We start from the raw sequence: 17,262 nt of genomic DNA, 5'->3' as shown, positions 1-17,262 counted from the left end.
GGGGGGGGGGATTTGATAATTTGTTAAGATATGTCAAGGTAGGGGGGGGGGTTCTTCACTCATGTACGTAATTTTTGAAAATTCGCCAAAAACTTTCTCATTAAAATTATCTTTTTAGTTATAAATTTTATTATTTGGTGAAAAATTTAACAATTTTTTTAAAGACATCCTTTTTGGTTGCAATTTCAACTGCTTTTTTTGTTTTGAAAATTTGTCTTTTTGATTTAAAAATTCACCTGTTTTAGTAGAGTTTTCAGTTTTTTTGGATAAAAATGCAACTGTTTGGTTGAAAATTTAACAATCTTGTTAAAAGTTATACTTTTTGGTTAAAAATTCGAACATTTAGCAGAAAATTAACTTATTGTTTACAATTATTATTTTAGTGTTGCAAAGTAAACTCGAATCTTGATCAAAATTAAACTATTTTTTTGAAAGGTTTTTTCTTAATTCATCTGTTTTAGAAGAAATTTTATCTTTTTTGAATAAAAATGCAACTGTTTAGTTGAAGATTCAACCTCTTTTTTGAAAGTTTGTCTTTTTTAGTTTAAAATTCGTCTGCTTTAGCAGAAATTACACCTTTCTTGGATAAAATTTCAAACATTTTTTTGAAAATTCATACATATCTGTTTTAAGAGAAATATAATCTTTTTTGGATAAAAATGCAACTTTTTGGTTAAAAAATCTTCTGTTTTGTTAAAAATTCTTCTGTTTTGTTGAAAATTTACATTTTGGTGTTGAAAAATGAACTGAAATCTTTTCTGGATGAAAGTTCGACTTCAAAACAAAAAATTGGTCGTTTTCTATTAAAAATTTACCTATTTTAGTACAAATTTCATATTTCTTGGATAAAAATGCAATTATTTTGGTACAGAATTCAACAATTTTGTAAGGAAGTCATCCCTTTTGGTTAAAAGTTCATCTTTTTGGATTGAAAATTCTTTTTTTTTCGTAGAATCCAATTTTTTGTTCAAAAATTCATATTTTGGTTCATATGTTTTTGAAAATTTATCTTTTTGATTTAAAAATTCATGTGTTTTAGTAGAAATATGTTGTTTAAAAAAAAAAGAAATACAACATATTCATTAAAAATTCTTCTTGAATATTCAACTATTTTGTTTTAAAGATTTGGTTGAATCACTTTGTTAATAAATCATTCTTTTTTTTTTGAAGATTTATATTTCCTGTTGAAAATTCATCTCTCTGGTTGAAAGCTCAACTATTTTTTTCAAAAATAATTTTTTTAAATTCATAATTGAACTATTTGGGTAAAAGTTAATCTACATTGTTAAAAATGTATTTTTTTGATTAAAAGCTTATGCCGTAGGTTGAAAATTACACTGTTTAGTTGAGATTTTTTGTTTTGTTTAAAAATTACACTTTTATCTGAAAATGTAACTTTTGCATTGTTTAAGATTGATCTTTTTTAGTTGAAAAATTGAGTTTTTTAGTAAAAAAAAAAGGATAATTTTTTTGGTTTGAAATTTCATGTTTGTTGGATAAAAATGCACAGTTTCATGGAAAACTAATTTTCTGCTGAAAAGATATATTATTCTTTTAAAAATTCGTCCTTTTTGATTGAAATAAAAACTATGACACTTTTTTATGGGAATTTATCTTTTTATGTTTAAAATTTAAGTATTTTGTTAAAAAGCCATCTTTTATAGTATAAAAGAAATTTTTTTGTTTAAAATAAATGAATAATTTAGAAAATTTTAAATTTTTGTCGAAAATACTGTTTTATTCCGTTTATAAAAGATTCTATGCAAAAAATATTACACGATTAAAATGTTGACGTTTGAATATTAATGAGCATGGAAAATGAAAAATTAGGCAATGAGTTTTCAAGGATATATGAGGCTCTGAAATGGAACTCTTATCAAAATTTGTCGAAATTTAATTCTAGTGAATAAAAATTAAGAGCACCTCGTGAACGATTATTTCCTCATATAAATACGTTTAATTTTTGTAAAATACAATACGTTTAACATTGCCTACAATTAAATATTACATAAGTATGTAACAAACATTTCATATTGTACGCACATGGTTCATTGATAGCGTGTATTGCCGGAAATGGCACTACTATAATTTAATTCTTAAGTAACAAAGAAGCATGTAAATGCACACGCGACGTCGTAATAGAATCTGCGACTCAGTCGATTCCTAATAGTAAAAAATTCCTTGTTATAAATCACATACTGGGATAAAAGCTTCTGTCTTGAAGACAATACAATAAATTATAAAAGCGACGATATTACATTGGCGAATTATGAGAAATATGATAAAATTTCTGAATATCAGCATTCCACTCGAAAGAATTTTTCAACACATTCTCGCATACTCTCTTTTATTTATAAACTTAAAGAAGGATCGATTTTCTTTGTTATAAAAGAAAGATCTTTACTCGATAAATATACCTTATGTGAAAAAATACTAAATACACTTTATCTCATATTTGATCGTTTACATTTACATATATTACTCTCTTTCTCTGCTTTTTTGGCATGTCCTCCGACCAGTCAACATGCGTACGAAAACATACAATGGAAGAAAACCGACTTTCAATCTCTTTATACAATGTGGAAAACACCTGGCCCAATCGTAAAACGGAACATGCATATCGATTTTCCGTATCAATTTGCATTTCCCATCTTTCTCTTTTGGCCTTTTTCTCCTTTTAGGTATTTATACCTGCTTGTATGTACGTACATATGTATAATATTCTTATGTCATATATAGCTATTTACATTAATGAACTAGGGATAAATAATTTAAGGCATAACAGAACGATCCCCGTGAAAATTCTGACGCCCTAATGTACGTGGTTTCCAACTTCGTGCCTTAGTAAGACATTTTACTTGAATAGACTGCCGTGCAAAAGTTTTAGGCCACCTCTTTTTTTATGACTGAATAAATTCTCTTAATTTTAATTATACCAGAGATCAAAAATTTTTCTTTCAAATGATTGATTGTTTTCGAAATTCTGTACAAAATATGCCCAGGGTGAAGCCAATTTGTCTAATTTTTAAGTAGATATTGCAAAATAGTGTAAATTTCAATGTTTTATTAAATTTTCAATAAATGCCGAAATAATCAACATTTTTCAATGTTCTTGGGCTCATTTTGAAAGTTGAATAAATATGTTTTTTTCAGGAAATTACATAGAAACTTCATTATTATATGTTTCAAACATTTTTGTTACCAAAAATAATATTGCAAGTTTTCTAACTTTTTGTTACAACTTCAAGTTCTTGCAATTCAAAAAGAAAATTTTTACCATTTATACTCAGAAGCTATTGTGATACGGTGAAAAAAAGCTTCGAAATGAGCCCAAGAACATTGAAAATTGTTGACTATTTCGAAAGTTATTGAAAATTTAAGAAAAAATTGAAATTTACACTATTTTTGCAATATCTATTTAAAAACTAGACAAATTGGCTTTAACCTGGGCTTATTTTATACAGAATTTCGAAAACAATCAACCTTTTAAAGAGAAATTTGTTAGCTCTGTTATAATTAAAATTAAGAGAATTTATTCAGTCATAAAAAAGAGATAATCTAAAACTTTTGCACGGCAGTGTAGTTTATTATTAACCTTTAGGTGTGGCCGTGCGGACTCCCAGACCGCACCATGCTTCTGTTATATGGATTCTTCCCACCACTGATGTAACAGATTATTAATAATACAATTTTATAAAATTGATTAATTTCTTACTTACTCCAATGTCTCTTCATAGAAAACGTCCACTTTAACAAATAAAGTTCTTAAACCCCTCTACGAATAAAAATCGAATTCATAATCATGCCTAATATATTTGAGTTCAAATAAAATAGTTACGCATTTTAAGTAAAAAAAATATAAAATAAAAACTGTCTCTACGCACGCGATTTTTATGTATTCTTTTTTGTCTCGCACGTTTCTAAAATAAAATATAAAATTAATACAAAATTTGTATATGACATAGCATCAATTTCAACCAAGTAGTTAAATTTTCAAATAATAAAACTAAATTTTCAACAAAAATTGAATAGTTAAATTTTTCAGTTAAAAAAATAAATTTCGAATAAAAAATACAAATTCTTAATAGAATATTTCATTTTCTAACTACAGAGCTGATTTTCAAACAAAATAGTTGAATTTTCAACCAAAAATGATATGAATTTTCTACAAGGACAATAATTTTCTACCAAAAAGCTACATTTCCAACTAAACACTTAAATTTGGAAAAAAAACGAAAGAAGTAAATTTACAGTAAAAAAATCTTCAACTAAAAAAAACAACAATTTAAAAAAAAGTTTAATATTCAACCAGAGATAAATTTTGAAATTAAATTATAAATCTTTAATCAAAAAATGCATTTTTACCGAAAAAAAAAACATTTAAAAAAATGGAATAGTTCCATTTTCAGATAGAAACTTAACTTTTAACAAATGAAAAAATTTGCAATAAAATAGTTAGATTTTTAATTAAAATACAAATTTTCAATTATAATCATGAAACGAAAACCAAAAAAATAAATTTTTAACAAAGTACATCAACTTTCTACCAAAAATAAATAAATTATCAACTAAATATGTGAGTTTTCAACCAAAAGTGAAATGCAAAATTATCAGTAAAAAAAATTAGTTTTCTGCAAAAAAACCAGAATTTTTCGACTAAATGTGAACATTTTTAACCAAAGAGATGAATTTTTAACTAAAATTATGCATTTAAAATTAAAAAATGATTTATTAAATAAAAAAGACATGTTTTTAACCAAAAATGGAAAAGACCGATTTGTAGTTAAAAAATTAATATTTAACAAAGAAAATAATTCAAATACACATTTCTAACTAAAAATATAAATTATAAACTAAAACCATGAATCGATTACCAATAAAATGAATATTTATCAAAGTAGTTCAACTTTTAGCAAAGAACTTAAACTTTAAACCGAAAATAATAATTCTTAACGAAAAATATAAGATTTGAAATCCCACAAATAAAGATTTATATTTTAAATAAAAAACGGTTGAATTCAACAAAAAGAAAAGCAACTTTCTACTGAAATCATGAATGTTCAACAAAAAATTCAGTTTTCAATAAAAAAACAGTTAGTTGAAAATTCGTTTTTTATTCTTGAAAATTAATTTGTTTAACTAAAAATTTAACTTTTCCAGTTGAAGATTCGCCATTTCAGTTTGAAATTCATCTCATTGGTTAAAATTTGATCTATTTTGTTAAAGAACTTAATTCTCGAACATTAATTTTTTTACTGAAAATGTAAATATTTCATTTTTTATGGAATATCGATGTTTTCAAATGGAAAATTCAACTACTTAGATAAAAATTAAACCACTTTGTTAACAGTTGCAAATGTAACTATTTGGTTGAAAAGCCCTCGTTTTAGTTAAAAATGAATTTTTGTAACTAAAAATTTAACTTTACCATTTTTGGTTCAAAATTGATCTTTTTAGTTGAAAAGTCATCTTTTTTGGTGATAGAAAAATCTTCTTGGTTTGAAAGTTCCTCCTTCTTGGTAAGAAATTAAACTTCTTGATTCAAAATTAATTTCTTTGTTAAAATTTCAGTTTAGATAAACAGAACTTTAAAAAAAAACCTTATATTTAAATATTGCAATGGAGTATTAAACCAATAGGATTTTTTTATGAAACTAGGTCCCTTAAAAAAAAAAATAAATAAAACCATGATTTGAACCAAATTGTTGGCCTAAGTCGTAAACTACGTTAGAAACCACGTCGGACCCTATTTCGTTTCTGACGAAATTTACGACGTCGGAATATTCTCTAGGATTAAAATTACATTGGTCGTCTAATTCGAACCCTTAAGTTCGAAGAGAGAAAAAGTATCTCTGCATGTTCCCTAGCTTTTAGAATATTCTTCCAAATCATCGATCCAGTTAATTATCTCTCGCGAATTCGATTTTACTTTCCTCTTCGAAAAGTTGTGCTTCCTAGAGTAAATATTTGCCCGAGATTTTGAAGAATATTTCAAAAGTAAGAATTTGTTCTCTGGGAGTAGAGTAAAATTCACTTAGTATCTATGGTGAGACTGGGATTGTCTCCATTCGGGCGTGCCATGATGATGATGGTGATGATGATGGTGACGTTTTTTATCAGACATGCTGGCTTGTTTGCCTGATGGATAAGCAGCTACGTCACTGACGACGAGTTCGGAACCGTCACGTTCGGTATTACTTCCACGATAGTTTTCTCGATATCCTGGTTCATCCAGGGTTTCCTTGCGACGAAGAGGAGCGTGGTTGGCTTTGTGACCAGCTGTTTCGTGGAGATTCTCCCAAGCCTGGCGATAATATCTGTTCAGACCACCACGACTTTCAGAAGAACTGCTGTCGAAACTGGCCACTGTGTTGCAATCGGGTGAAGCTCGATGCCGGTAGTGTTTACCGCCTCTGCCACGATTCCTAAATGAAAAAAAAAAATTTATCAACTTTTCTTATAAAAGAAAATAAAGTTTCAAAGCACATTTAAAAAGTAAGCGAACAAAACTTAATAAGGGTCATGTCGCCTGTTAATCTGAGGTTTTAATTACTCTGATTATTGGTGCACAATAGATTACAAGATTGCATGGGATTGCAAAAATTTCCATGGATTAGGGGTCATACTTAAATCACGTGACTGTTACAGTACGTAATTTATGGTTTCTAGAAATAATAAGACATGGAACTTGAAACTAATGGACATTTTTTATATTTAAAACTTGTAGGATGAAAACTTCATTTTCAAAATTCTCTGATTTTTCTTTGATCAATTTTTCATTTTCGCTGAATATTGATCTTCAAATATAATTATTTTAAACATAGGATCGTTAATAAATGAAGTAAAAGAATATATCAGATAAATTTTTATTTGCATGTTTGAAAAAATGCTTTTCTACCATAAAAGATGAATTCGCAACAAAAAACTGTGATTGTTGATATTTAGACAAAAATATCAAATTTCAATTTAAAAAAAGTGAATTTTAAAACCAGAAAGAAGAATTTTTAACAAAAAAAGATTTTTCAGTCGTAAAAGAAAAAACGTTTACCAAATTTGTGCAACGTTCAAGCCAATAGATGAATTTTCTATAAAAAATTGAATTTTAAACAAAGTACCTCAACTTTTACCCTAGAAGTTGAATTTTAAATTAAAAAAGATCAGTTTTCAATAAAATAGTTCAACTTTCAAACAAAGAGATGAATTTTCAACTAAAAATATGAATCTTCAACAACAACAAAAATGATTTCTGAACAGAGTGGTTCAACCAAAATTTTAAAACAAATTAGTTGAATCCTCAGGCAAAGAAGTTTAAGTTTTAACAAAAACGTCGCATTTTCATACAAGAAAGATATCATTTCTATTGAAATAGATGAATTTTTAAATTAAAAAGACAAATTTTCAAAGAAATAGTTCACTGAAAAAGATTTCAGTTGAATTTTTAATATAAAAATATTAATTTTAAATACAAAGTAAATTTTCTACGAAATAGTTGTTTTCAACAAAACAGTTGTCTTTTCAACCAAAAAGGATTACTTTTTAATGAAATTGTTGATTTTTCAACCGAGCAGTTGTATTTTTATCCAAGAACCAACATATGGATTTTAACAAAAAGTAAATTTTCTACGAAAAAAAGTTGAATTTTCAACCAAAAAAGAGGAATGTTCAAAAAAGTTGAAATTTTTAATAAAACAGATGAATTTTCAAATTAAACAGACAAATTTTTAAAAACTTAGTGCAATTTTCAGGCAAAAAAGATTTCAGTTGACTTTTCAACACCAAATATGAATTTTAAACAAAAAGTAAATTTTCTACGAAATAGTTGAATTCTCAACAAAACGATTGAATTTTCAACCAAAGAGGATGATATGTTAAGAAAATTATTAAATTTTTTATTTGAAATGACAAAATTTCAAAAAAGAGTTTAATTTTTGTCCAAAAAAGATTTGAATTGAATTTTCAAGACCAAAATATGAATTTTAAACAGCAAGTAAAGTTTCTACAAAATAGTTGAATTTTCAACAAAGAAGGATGATTTTTACAACAAAATCGTTGAATTTCCAAAGAAATAATCAAATTTATAACTAAAAAATTAATCTTCATGAGGAAAAAACTGCAAACGAAAGTAATATAAATATAAAAACGCAATGCAAATAAATTATTAACAAGAATATTATATCAGGGTTACCGCAAAACATTATTGCAAAGATTCTCTAATTTTCCCCTGACCAATTTTTCATTTTCCTTGACCTTTAATATGTCAATGTTCAAATTCCAGAATCTTAATATTTTTATACTAGAATCTTTTATGAAACAATAAAATAATTTCAAAATGATAAAATTTTTAATTCATTCAATAAAATTCCCTGACTTAAAAAAAAATTGTTTTTGTCCAGGTTCGTTTTTCACTCAACAGGTTTCTTTGGCACGGATAGTTAATTTCATATTAAATTTAATAAAATTACTGCGATTTACTTGTTTCATTTGAGAATTTCCAAAAATTGCGTACATGAATAACGGACCCCCCCCCCCTCGTAACAAATCGTAACACAATCTCTCGACCCCCCTCCCCCTCTATTGAGCTGTAATGTAATGTAAGTAAGGTCCCTGATGAGAAATTCATGATAGAAAATCATTATATGGAAAACAATTACAGTAAAACTCGGATATAACGCCCACGGATTGAGCCCCTTTCGAGAATTGAGTGTGCGGTGTTACACAGGCGTGCAGAAGAAAAAGCGTTTTAATCTGAAGCTTCCTTCCCCACCAAGTTAGGCCCCAAAACCGGCGTTATTTCCGAGTTGGTCTGTATAGGATGATCAGCATTGCAACAAATAATGCAAAAATAGAGATTTTGCACAAATAAACTTTACACAGCAAAAATTTGTGAATTCCGTTGATATCTTCAAAATCTCTTCTAAATTTAAATAAATTCCAAGTTAAAATCCATATGAAACCCTTTTGGAAATATTTTCAAATCCCTTAAAATAAATCCCTTAAAATAAAATGCAATTCATTTCTTGACTATAAATTGAATTTAACTTATTAAGGTTCTGTAGAAACTAGTTAAAATTCTTGAAAATTTTGGAAATTTCTTTGAAATCCTTGGAAATTTAATGAAATACTGTAAATCCTGTGAAATTTCTTTAAATAACTTAAAACCCCTTGAAATCTGTGAAATCAATAAGAATCCCTTGATATTCAATTATATCTAATTTATTTTCCAATGTTCTCTAGAAATACCTTGGAATCTTTAGAAATCCTATAAAATTCTTTAAATTCCATTAAAATCACCTAAAATCCTTTTAAAAGCCTTAAATCCCGTAAAAATCCCTCAAAATTTGTTTAAATCCTTTGGAATCTCTGAAACCCTTCTGATACATTCGGAAACCTTTAAAATTCGGGGAATTTTTATGAATTTAAATTAAATGAAACTTATTCATTAAAGTTCTATAGAAAAAACAATTCAAATCATTGTAAATTTTTGAAATATTTTATTTTTGTGAAATACATTAAAATCCCTTGAAATATTTGATATCGCAGAGAATCCATTCCAATTTTATTTTATTCTATTCATTTACCCATGTTCACTAGAGATATCTGCAATCTTTAAAAATTCTTCAAAATTCTTTGAAATTTCTGCACATTTTTTAAATCTTTTAAAATCCTTGGCAATCTTTAAAATGCCATAAAATTTGTGTGAGATCTGATGAAATCGCTTAAGATTTCTTAAAAGATGTATTTTCTCTATCTTTTGCATCCACTCTTTCAATATTTACACATTCATTATTTCTATGATAATTTTCTTATGATTTTTCTAAAATTACCAAAAAATATTACAAATTCATTATAGGAACATTATTATATACCTATACTGAAATTCCTATAAAAACTTTTCGTATTGTAAAGATTGAATAGGATTGCAAAGAACTGAAATGGATTGCAAGAGATTACAACGGATTACACGTGATTACATGAGATTGAAAAGACAGTGGCCACGAGATTTTAGGAGAAAGTAACCCCTCGGATTAATCCCACTGGATGGCAATTTATTGGGAAAAATTTTGGCATTCGAAACAAAAATTCGGGCGTGAAAATCCAATCGAAACTTTAGAAGAAAACTTTTTTCATTGATAGTAAAAGAGTTAAAATTCGCTAAATTCGATGGTAAATCCAAAAACCTTAAAATATCATTCCCCCCCTTTCGGTAAAAATTTGTCCGACAGAAGAACTTCGGTTTTTTAGGTGGGATTATTGAAGAAAACTTTGTTGTCCCACTTTGTGCAAAAGCAGTTTTTCTGAACAAATTAGTCTAGAACTTAAAATTTCGATCGTATTTGAGATTTTTCTTTAAAGTGAAGGTTACCTAAATTTCAAATAGGTTTCAGAGAGCTGATATTGAATTTTTTAAATTAATTCTTATTTAACAAAAAGGTTGATTTTTTTATAAACGACCCCATTTTTTCACAAATATACATATGTTTATGTAAAACATCATTTAAACAGTACAGGCACTCCTTAAAAATAATATCCAGCAGGTTACAACATTTTTTTATATATTAACATTAACAAATATATGAGTGAAAGTGCTGCTTCAAGATATAAAATACTTGGAGAATTTTTTTCCAATTTCTTATTCGCGAAATACGTAAAATCAATGCTTAGTTATAATTTTACATGAATCCAAAGTAATTATTAATGTTTTAAAGAAAATTAATGAATAAATGCAGATTTTAGCCATTAAACTATCTGTTTCTCTGTTCTTTTAACAAAATTTATCATAAATTTGTCGACGTTAAATAAAATGTACGCTTTTTTAATGCCTGATAACAATGGATAATTTCTTCAGTGAACCTGATAAAAAAACATAGATTTTAGTCAATTTTTAATATTTACTTTCTCATTATTTGGAAAAATCCTTCTTTCATGATATTTTATCAACAAATAATAATTGTCTATTTTACAAACAAAATTCACTACTGGACTACTTGTCAACAAATGGATGTCGTTTTTTTACAAAATTGACTGCCACTGACCCAGGAAAGACCTAATTTATTAGGAGACATTGGCAGGCGAAAAAATTTGTTATTTATTTGAATAACATAAAAAATATATATAATAACAGAGAATTTTTTAATAAAATTGTTCATAAAAAATAATAGTGATGCATTGATAAAATAACATAAGAATGGTATATAGCAGTCGATTTCGTAAAAAAACAACATCCATTCATTAAAAAGTAATCACGTTGTGAATTTGTTTACACAATTTTTTTTTCATATGAAATTATTATTGGTTTGTGAAATATTATAAGTGAAGAGGTTCCCAAGTCATTTAAAATTGATTCCGTTGAAAAAATATTTGTGTTAAAAATGAACGAAAATTTGTATTTGTTTATAAAATTTATGATACATTTTTTTGCTGCAAAGTATTCGAAGTCTACATTTCTTTATTAAATTGTTTACGAAATGAAAAATTATTGTTATTTAATAAAGTATTATAAGGGAAGGATTTTTCCAAGTTATTTAGAGTTAATTCAGTTGAAAAAAACTAAATATGCTGGTTAAAAATTGATGAAAGTATGTATATTTTATAAAATTTATTTAAATAAATAACAAATATTATCGCCTGACATAGTCTCTAAATAAATTAGGTTCTTTCTGAGTCACTGGCAGTCGATTTTATAACTAAAAACAGCATCCATTTGTTTGCAAATAGTCAAGTTGTGATATGTATTTGTTTGCTAAATTTATTTAAACAATTAATTCATGTTTTCAGGTATTAAAAAATTGTACATATTAATTATTCACGACAAATTTTGGTTTAATTTTCTTAAAGGAACGATGTGTTTAGAGCACGAAATTTCTATAAAATATGCAATTGTATGAAGTAGCACTTTCACTGAACAATTTGTTAATACAAAAATATAATTTTTTGTAATGATGTAACCCTAATATTGAATAATTTAAAAAAGATTCGTTCCAATCAATCGAATCAATGAACATTTCAGCGAAGGAAGCAAATATTATTAAATACTTAGGAAAAAAGTTAGATAATCCAAATTTTTTCCTCTGTTTTTTTATCAGAATTGATTTATCCAGTTTTGTTTGCTTACTCCTTATTGAATAAGGCAATTTTTAATTTCTAAATTATACAGTTTAAAACTTCTCTTTTATCTCGAAAGCAAAAGCTGACAAATTGTTATCTGATTCCTAAACCATGCTATATTTAATAGAATTTGTGTTTTGACGAACAGTTTCAATATTACTTCTAAGCAAAAACTGAAATAAGTAAAAGAAGAAACTGAAATTAGACTTGTGGTATTTTTTAAATGACAATTTCTTTCTTTTTCTTTATTTTTTGACACATTTTTCAAAAGTAAGAAGATAAAAAGTGGGAGAAACCAAAAACTTTAATATTAAAATTTTTCCATTATTCGAATAACAAAATATAACTCAAATTTATGTAAGAGCAAGGAAAGTGATCTTATACATTTGTCTAGAAAAATCCGAACAGTGAGTCGTGTTTTTTAATGAAATTACTGAATTCGAATAAAGAAATCTTTACGATTTATTCTCGAATTTTTTAATCTTTTAGAAAGAATTATATGTTATAAATATATATATATATAACATATAATTCTTTCAAATATGAACAAAGATTCAAAGTATGTAATTTATCTTTATTGTTCATTCTATGTAAATTTTTTGTCATACACATTTATTTGAATTTGAAACACTTAAGGCAAAATAGAAGAGTTTGTATCAAATTTGGCTTGAACACTATTATCTGCGAGGAACAGTCTATTCAGAAAAGATCAGATTTAAATATTTTTCCAGGCTAAAATTTTACTTTGAAAAAATAGCTTAGATGTTTCTTTCTTCCATTTATTTCCAATTTTTCAAATACAAACAAATCAAATTTATGTCTGAAGAATTTTGAGAGACTGAATATCGTCAAAGACTGAAAACAGAAAAAAATTTCATTACTTAATCTATAAATACCCTTCTGATATGAGAAATATCATTGAGACTAATCAGTTATGATTGAAATAAAAATGACTAATTTGGCTTTTTATGCATTTCACCTTTCATTTATTGGAATGTTTGTATGAGTTCTAAGACTGATAAATTTCCCTTCAACAACTTTAATAAAACTAGGAAATTTGTTGAGACCTTAAGTAACTTAATTACCTTAAGTTACCTTAAGTATCTTAAACTATCAATTAGGCAAAGTACGAATTTACATTACATATCCAAAATTACAGCGTTTGACGGTATGTCTTTTTGTGAAACAAATAATTTTCTAAATTCTTAATACAAAAAATTTAAATAATCCAAAAGCTTACTACATTAGTTTTTACCATCAGAAAATAATTTTTTTCTTAATTAGGGATTCACCAGGAAAAGTAGTGTACCAACTCCCAGAATCAGCTTAGCATGTGAAGGAGACAAAAAGCAGGTTGGAAAAAATCAGAGCAAATAAATAAGAGAGAAACAGAAATAAGAATTAAAAAATTAGAATTGTGAGTGGAAGTAGAAGGAAATAATAGAAGAGATTTAATGTTCGCGAGGGCAACACAAGCTGTTGTGCAAAGAACCCCGTAAGACCACTCATAAAAATAACCTCTTGACGCAAGAGGAATTATCTCTCTTTCTAATTAGGTAAATTCCTCATTGTTTAAATACTAGAAAAAATATTTTCTTGAAACAAAAGAAAAATATTTCTTGCATTTTTTATGCCAAACTTGACTAAATCTTTTAAACCCGCATAAACAATATAGACACCTAACCAGTTTTTAACACATTTCAAAGTTTTGAATCAGTTTTAGATTAAAATTCTCTTTAGATTGAAAAATAAATGCTTAAAAAATTCGATAAGAAATTGAGTAACGGTGATAAAATACGCCAAAAAATTGCTGACTGATCGCTCTTTCCACTAGCCTACACTACCGAAAGATACTATCCGACCATTACCCAGATGACATATTGAAAATTAGCCTCGACTTTGAACGATGATAGTGCCGTCCAGCTTATAGATAAAAATATTTTCAAATAACCATTGCAACGCTGATTAAATTCTGCGTTAAATGAGCCCTATTTAGAGGAATTTGGCCATAAGGGTATTTATTTATCACGCGAGGAAGACAAAAATAAAATTCCGATTTCTAAGGAATTTTGTACATCAAATTCAACTCATGGGAGGAGGTGGGAAAATAAATTTATTAATTTGATATTTTACAAAAGTGATCTTTAGAATTTTACCTCTAAGTTGAGCCATCAAAAATTAAAAAAATCCAAATTACCTTTCAAAGTCAAGACTAACTTTTAATAGGTCAACCGGTTAGTAATCCGATACTATCCGTTGCACGGTGACCCAAATCAAGAATTTACCGTTCAAAACCTGAGAGAGCCTACAATTCTTAACCGATTTCGATTTTTTAAAATGCTCAGCATTCAAGAAACAAAAACGTTAAAATAATTTTTATTCTCATTTTATATTTTTCTATAAGCAAATAGTCCGAAAAATGAAACTTTTTCAAAATATTATTTTTTATTGCCGTGGAAAGGACTTCAAAAAAGTTTTCGTGCATCAGAATTAATGCAAGTATACTTAAGAAAGATAAATAATAATTTTAGGATTGTTGCTAATTGTTATAAATAAATTATATAAACAACACTTGTATGAGGAGCTCAACGACAGAAAAAATGGCTGTGAAATTGTAGAAACATCAATTGTAATAATTACCAAATATAACAATTGCTATTTTTATCAACATTTTATTAAACAAATAGTAAAATTTATGCACCTTTTGCATAAGTATATATATAATATTTTTTAAATTGATTCATGATCACAAAAATGTACAAAGATGAAATATTTCTTCTGGTAATAATTAAAAGCATAAGTAAATTTCCAAATTAGTCACCTTTAAATAGAAAGTTTTGTTTCTACGAAACATTGTTTTTTCCATAAAACAAATTAAAATATGTTCTAAAGTGATATTTCATCACAGGAAATCATAAATGTTACAATACTTCCGATTCTTAATAACATAAATTTTTAAACATTCAAAAACTATTCATTTTAATAAAGAAAAAATTACTCCCTCTACTATATCATGTTCTACACTTCTGAATAGTAATTTACCACTGGGAAAATGTGTAAGGCTTTATGAAAATACACAAGAATTTTTGAAAATGAGACCAACAAATTCATTCAGCTATTTTGAATTCTTAAATTTTCGCATTAAATTTAAAATGACCTCCGCGCAACTTCATATTTGTACAAAGTTTCACAAGACTTAAGCTGATTTCCATGAAAAACAGTAACAGTGGAATATTTATTTAATAAGTTCTCTGAAATATTGTTTATTTAAAAATATAAATTTATTCTATGTGAAAGTAAATAATTTTGGAATTTCCTTTACTTTTAAATGCCGTTGAGCACCTCATCAAAGTATTTGCTTATATAATTTGTTTGTAACAATTAGCATCCATTCTTAACTAATTATTTGTGTTCCTTAAATGAACCTGCATTGATTCTGATGTACAGCAGCTTCATTCAACTGTTTTTATCGGGGATAGAAAATAATATCCTCAAAAAGTCTCATTACTCCACACTATTTGCTTATAAAAAAACATAAGGATACATATTAAAAAAAGTGCATCAACCTTTATGTTCATTTAAGGTCTTACAAAAAATAAGATCTTTAAAAAAAATTGAGAAAATAATTTTTAATGAAAAAAAAAACTGAAAAAATATCAATAATGTTTTTTGCAATTGAAATTTTCCTTGGTATAACTTTTTATCGTATTAAAAAAATGGTTGAATTTTAATAAATGATGGTTTTCTTTTTTCGGCGTAAACATTATCTATAACTGGAATGTTTTCAATTTTGAAAGAAAATTATTCTATGACTGAAATCGTTAAAGTAAAATTTTGTTGAGAAACAATTTTGTAAGTAAATAACTATATTTGATAATTATTGACTTATTTTCCAAAATACAAACAGTAAAATCGTAGGAAACATTTTCTACGGAAAAAATAAGCTGCGATTTATTGAAATTCAACCATTTTAAAACAATTGTTAAGAAGAAACACTAAAAAAATTAATTACAAAAACTATTGTTAAAAATAATTATTTTTCGTAAACTTTAAACTTTGATCAGAAAAGATAATTTTGTTTTGTTTCATAATATATGATTGATAATATCAATTCAATTCTTGAAATAAATAAAAAACTGTTTTCACCAAAGAACTTATTTTTGGCCCGAAAAATACCTTAACCCTTTCGTTGGCAGAGAGAATTCGATAAAAAGTGCCCAGAATGGCAGGAAAATTTGTTATCCTGAAAATTTGTCTCCTGGAGTTTTGGGAGTCGCTGAATCCGAATATGAAGTTAAAATTCAGAAATCCAAAATTGCGGATGCAATATGGTGGACGAAAATACAAAAAAGCCTCGATTTTAAATGGCGGACGAAAATATCAGCCATTTAAAATTGTCGAATTTTGACTTCAAATTCTGATTCAGCCACCCTAAAAACGCGTTAGTATCGAGATTGATCCAAATCGAGCCGTTTTTTTTTGTATTTTCGTCCACCATATTGGATCCGCCATTTTGAATTTTTGAATGTTTACTTGAGATTCGGACTCAGCGATCCCAAAAACCCTCGAGTAAGACTTGAATGCAAAATCGGAGTAAGTTAAATAGGAAAAAAGAAGATTGACGCATTTTGCGTAAATGCCACACAGGGCACGGAAAATTTTGACGTTCTTTGCGTCAATGCCAAGGAAGGGGTTTATGTTGAGCTTTTTTTTGAAACAAAAACATGAAAAACGGTTAAGAATTGTAAGGTCTAGCCAATTATAAACAGTAAATTCCTGATTTGGAGAACTCAGCATCGGCCGTGCATACAAGTGGCAAGAAAAATCAACTGGCAGTATTAAGAGACTTAATAGGTTCGAATCCCTGCGTAGTCGCGACTGAATTGACATAAAAAAACTTTTTTTTTTATTTTCTTAGTAGTTCATTCAGAATTTTTTTGTACCATAGAAGAAAGAAATCATTTTTTTGAGGTTGCTATTTTTCTGAGTGGATTTTTTTCTATCCTATAATTTAAAAAGTGCTCGGTATAGTAGGTAGATATATATCATTTTCGACTCAATGCTCGTTTACCTTGACTAGTATCGCCAATGAAGGTGACGCGTGGTAGTTCGTGGAGGTAGATGATGTTGCGGTGATTCGGTCGCTTAACGAGGAGG

General features: G+C 27.0%; 1 protein-coding gene across 1 annotated transcript in view; it reads right to left on the bottom strand.

Annotated features, from left to right (window-relative positions):
- Positions 1-5,622: 5,622 nt before the first annotated feature.
- LOC117177458 overlaps positions 5,623-17,262 on the bottom strand; it is a 97,416-nt gene continuing 85,776 nt past the window's right edge. The window contains exon 11 of the mRNA XM_033368164.1: positions 5,623-6,425. Coding sequence (XP_033224055.1) covers positions 6,035-6,425 — 391 coding nt within the window. The 3' untranslated portion in view covers positions 5,623-6,034. The remainder of the gene's footprint in view (positions 6,426-17,262) is intronic.

Source organism: Belonocnema kinseyi, chromosome 7 (assembly GCF_010883055.1).
Source record: "Belonocnema kinseyi isolate 2016_QV_RU_SX_M_011 chromosome 7, B_treatae_v1, whole genome shotgun sequence".
NCBI lineage: Eukaryota > Metazoa > Arthropoda > Insecta > Hymenoptera > Cynipidae > Belonocnema > Belonocnema kinseyi.
Note: the sequence above shows the minus strand (reverse complement) of the source record. Positions and strands in the feature narration are given on the sequence as shown.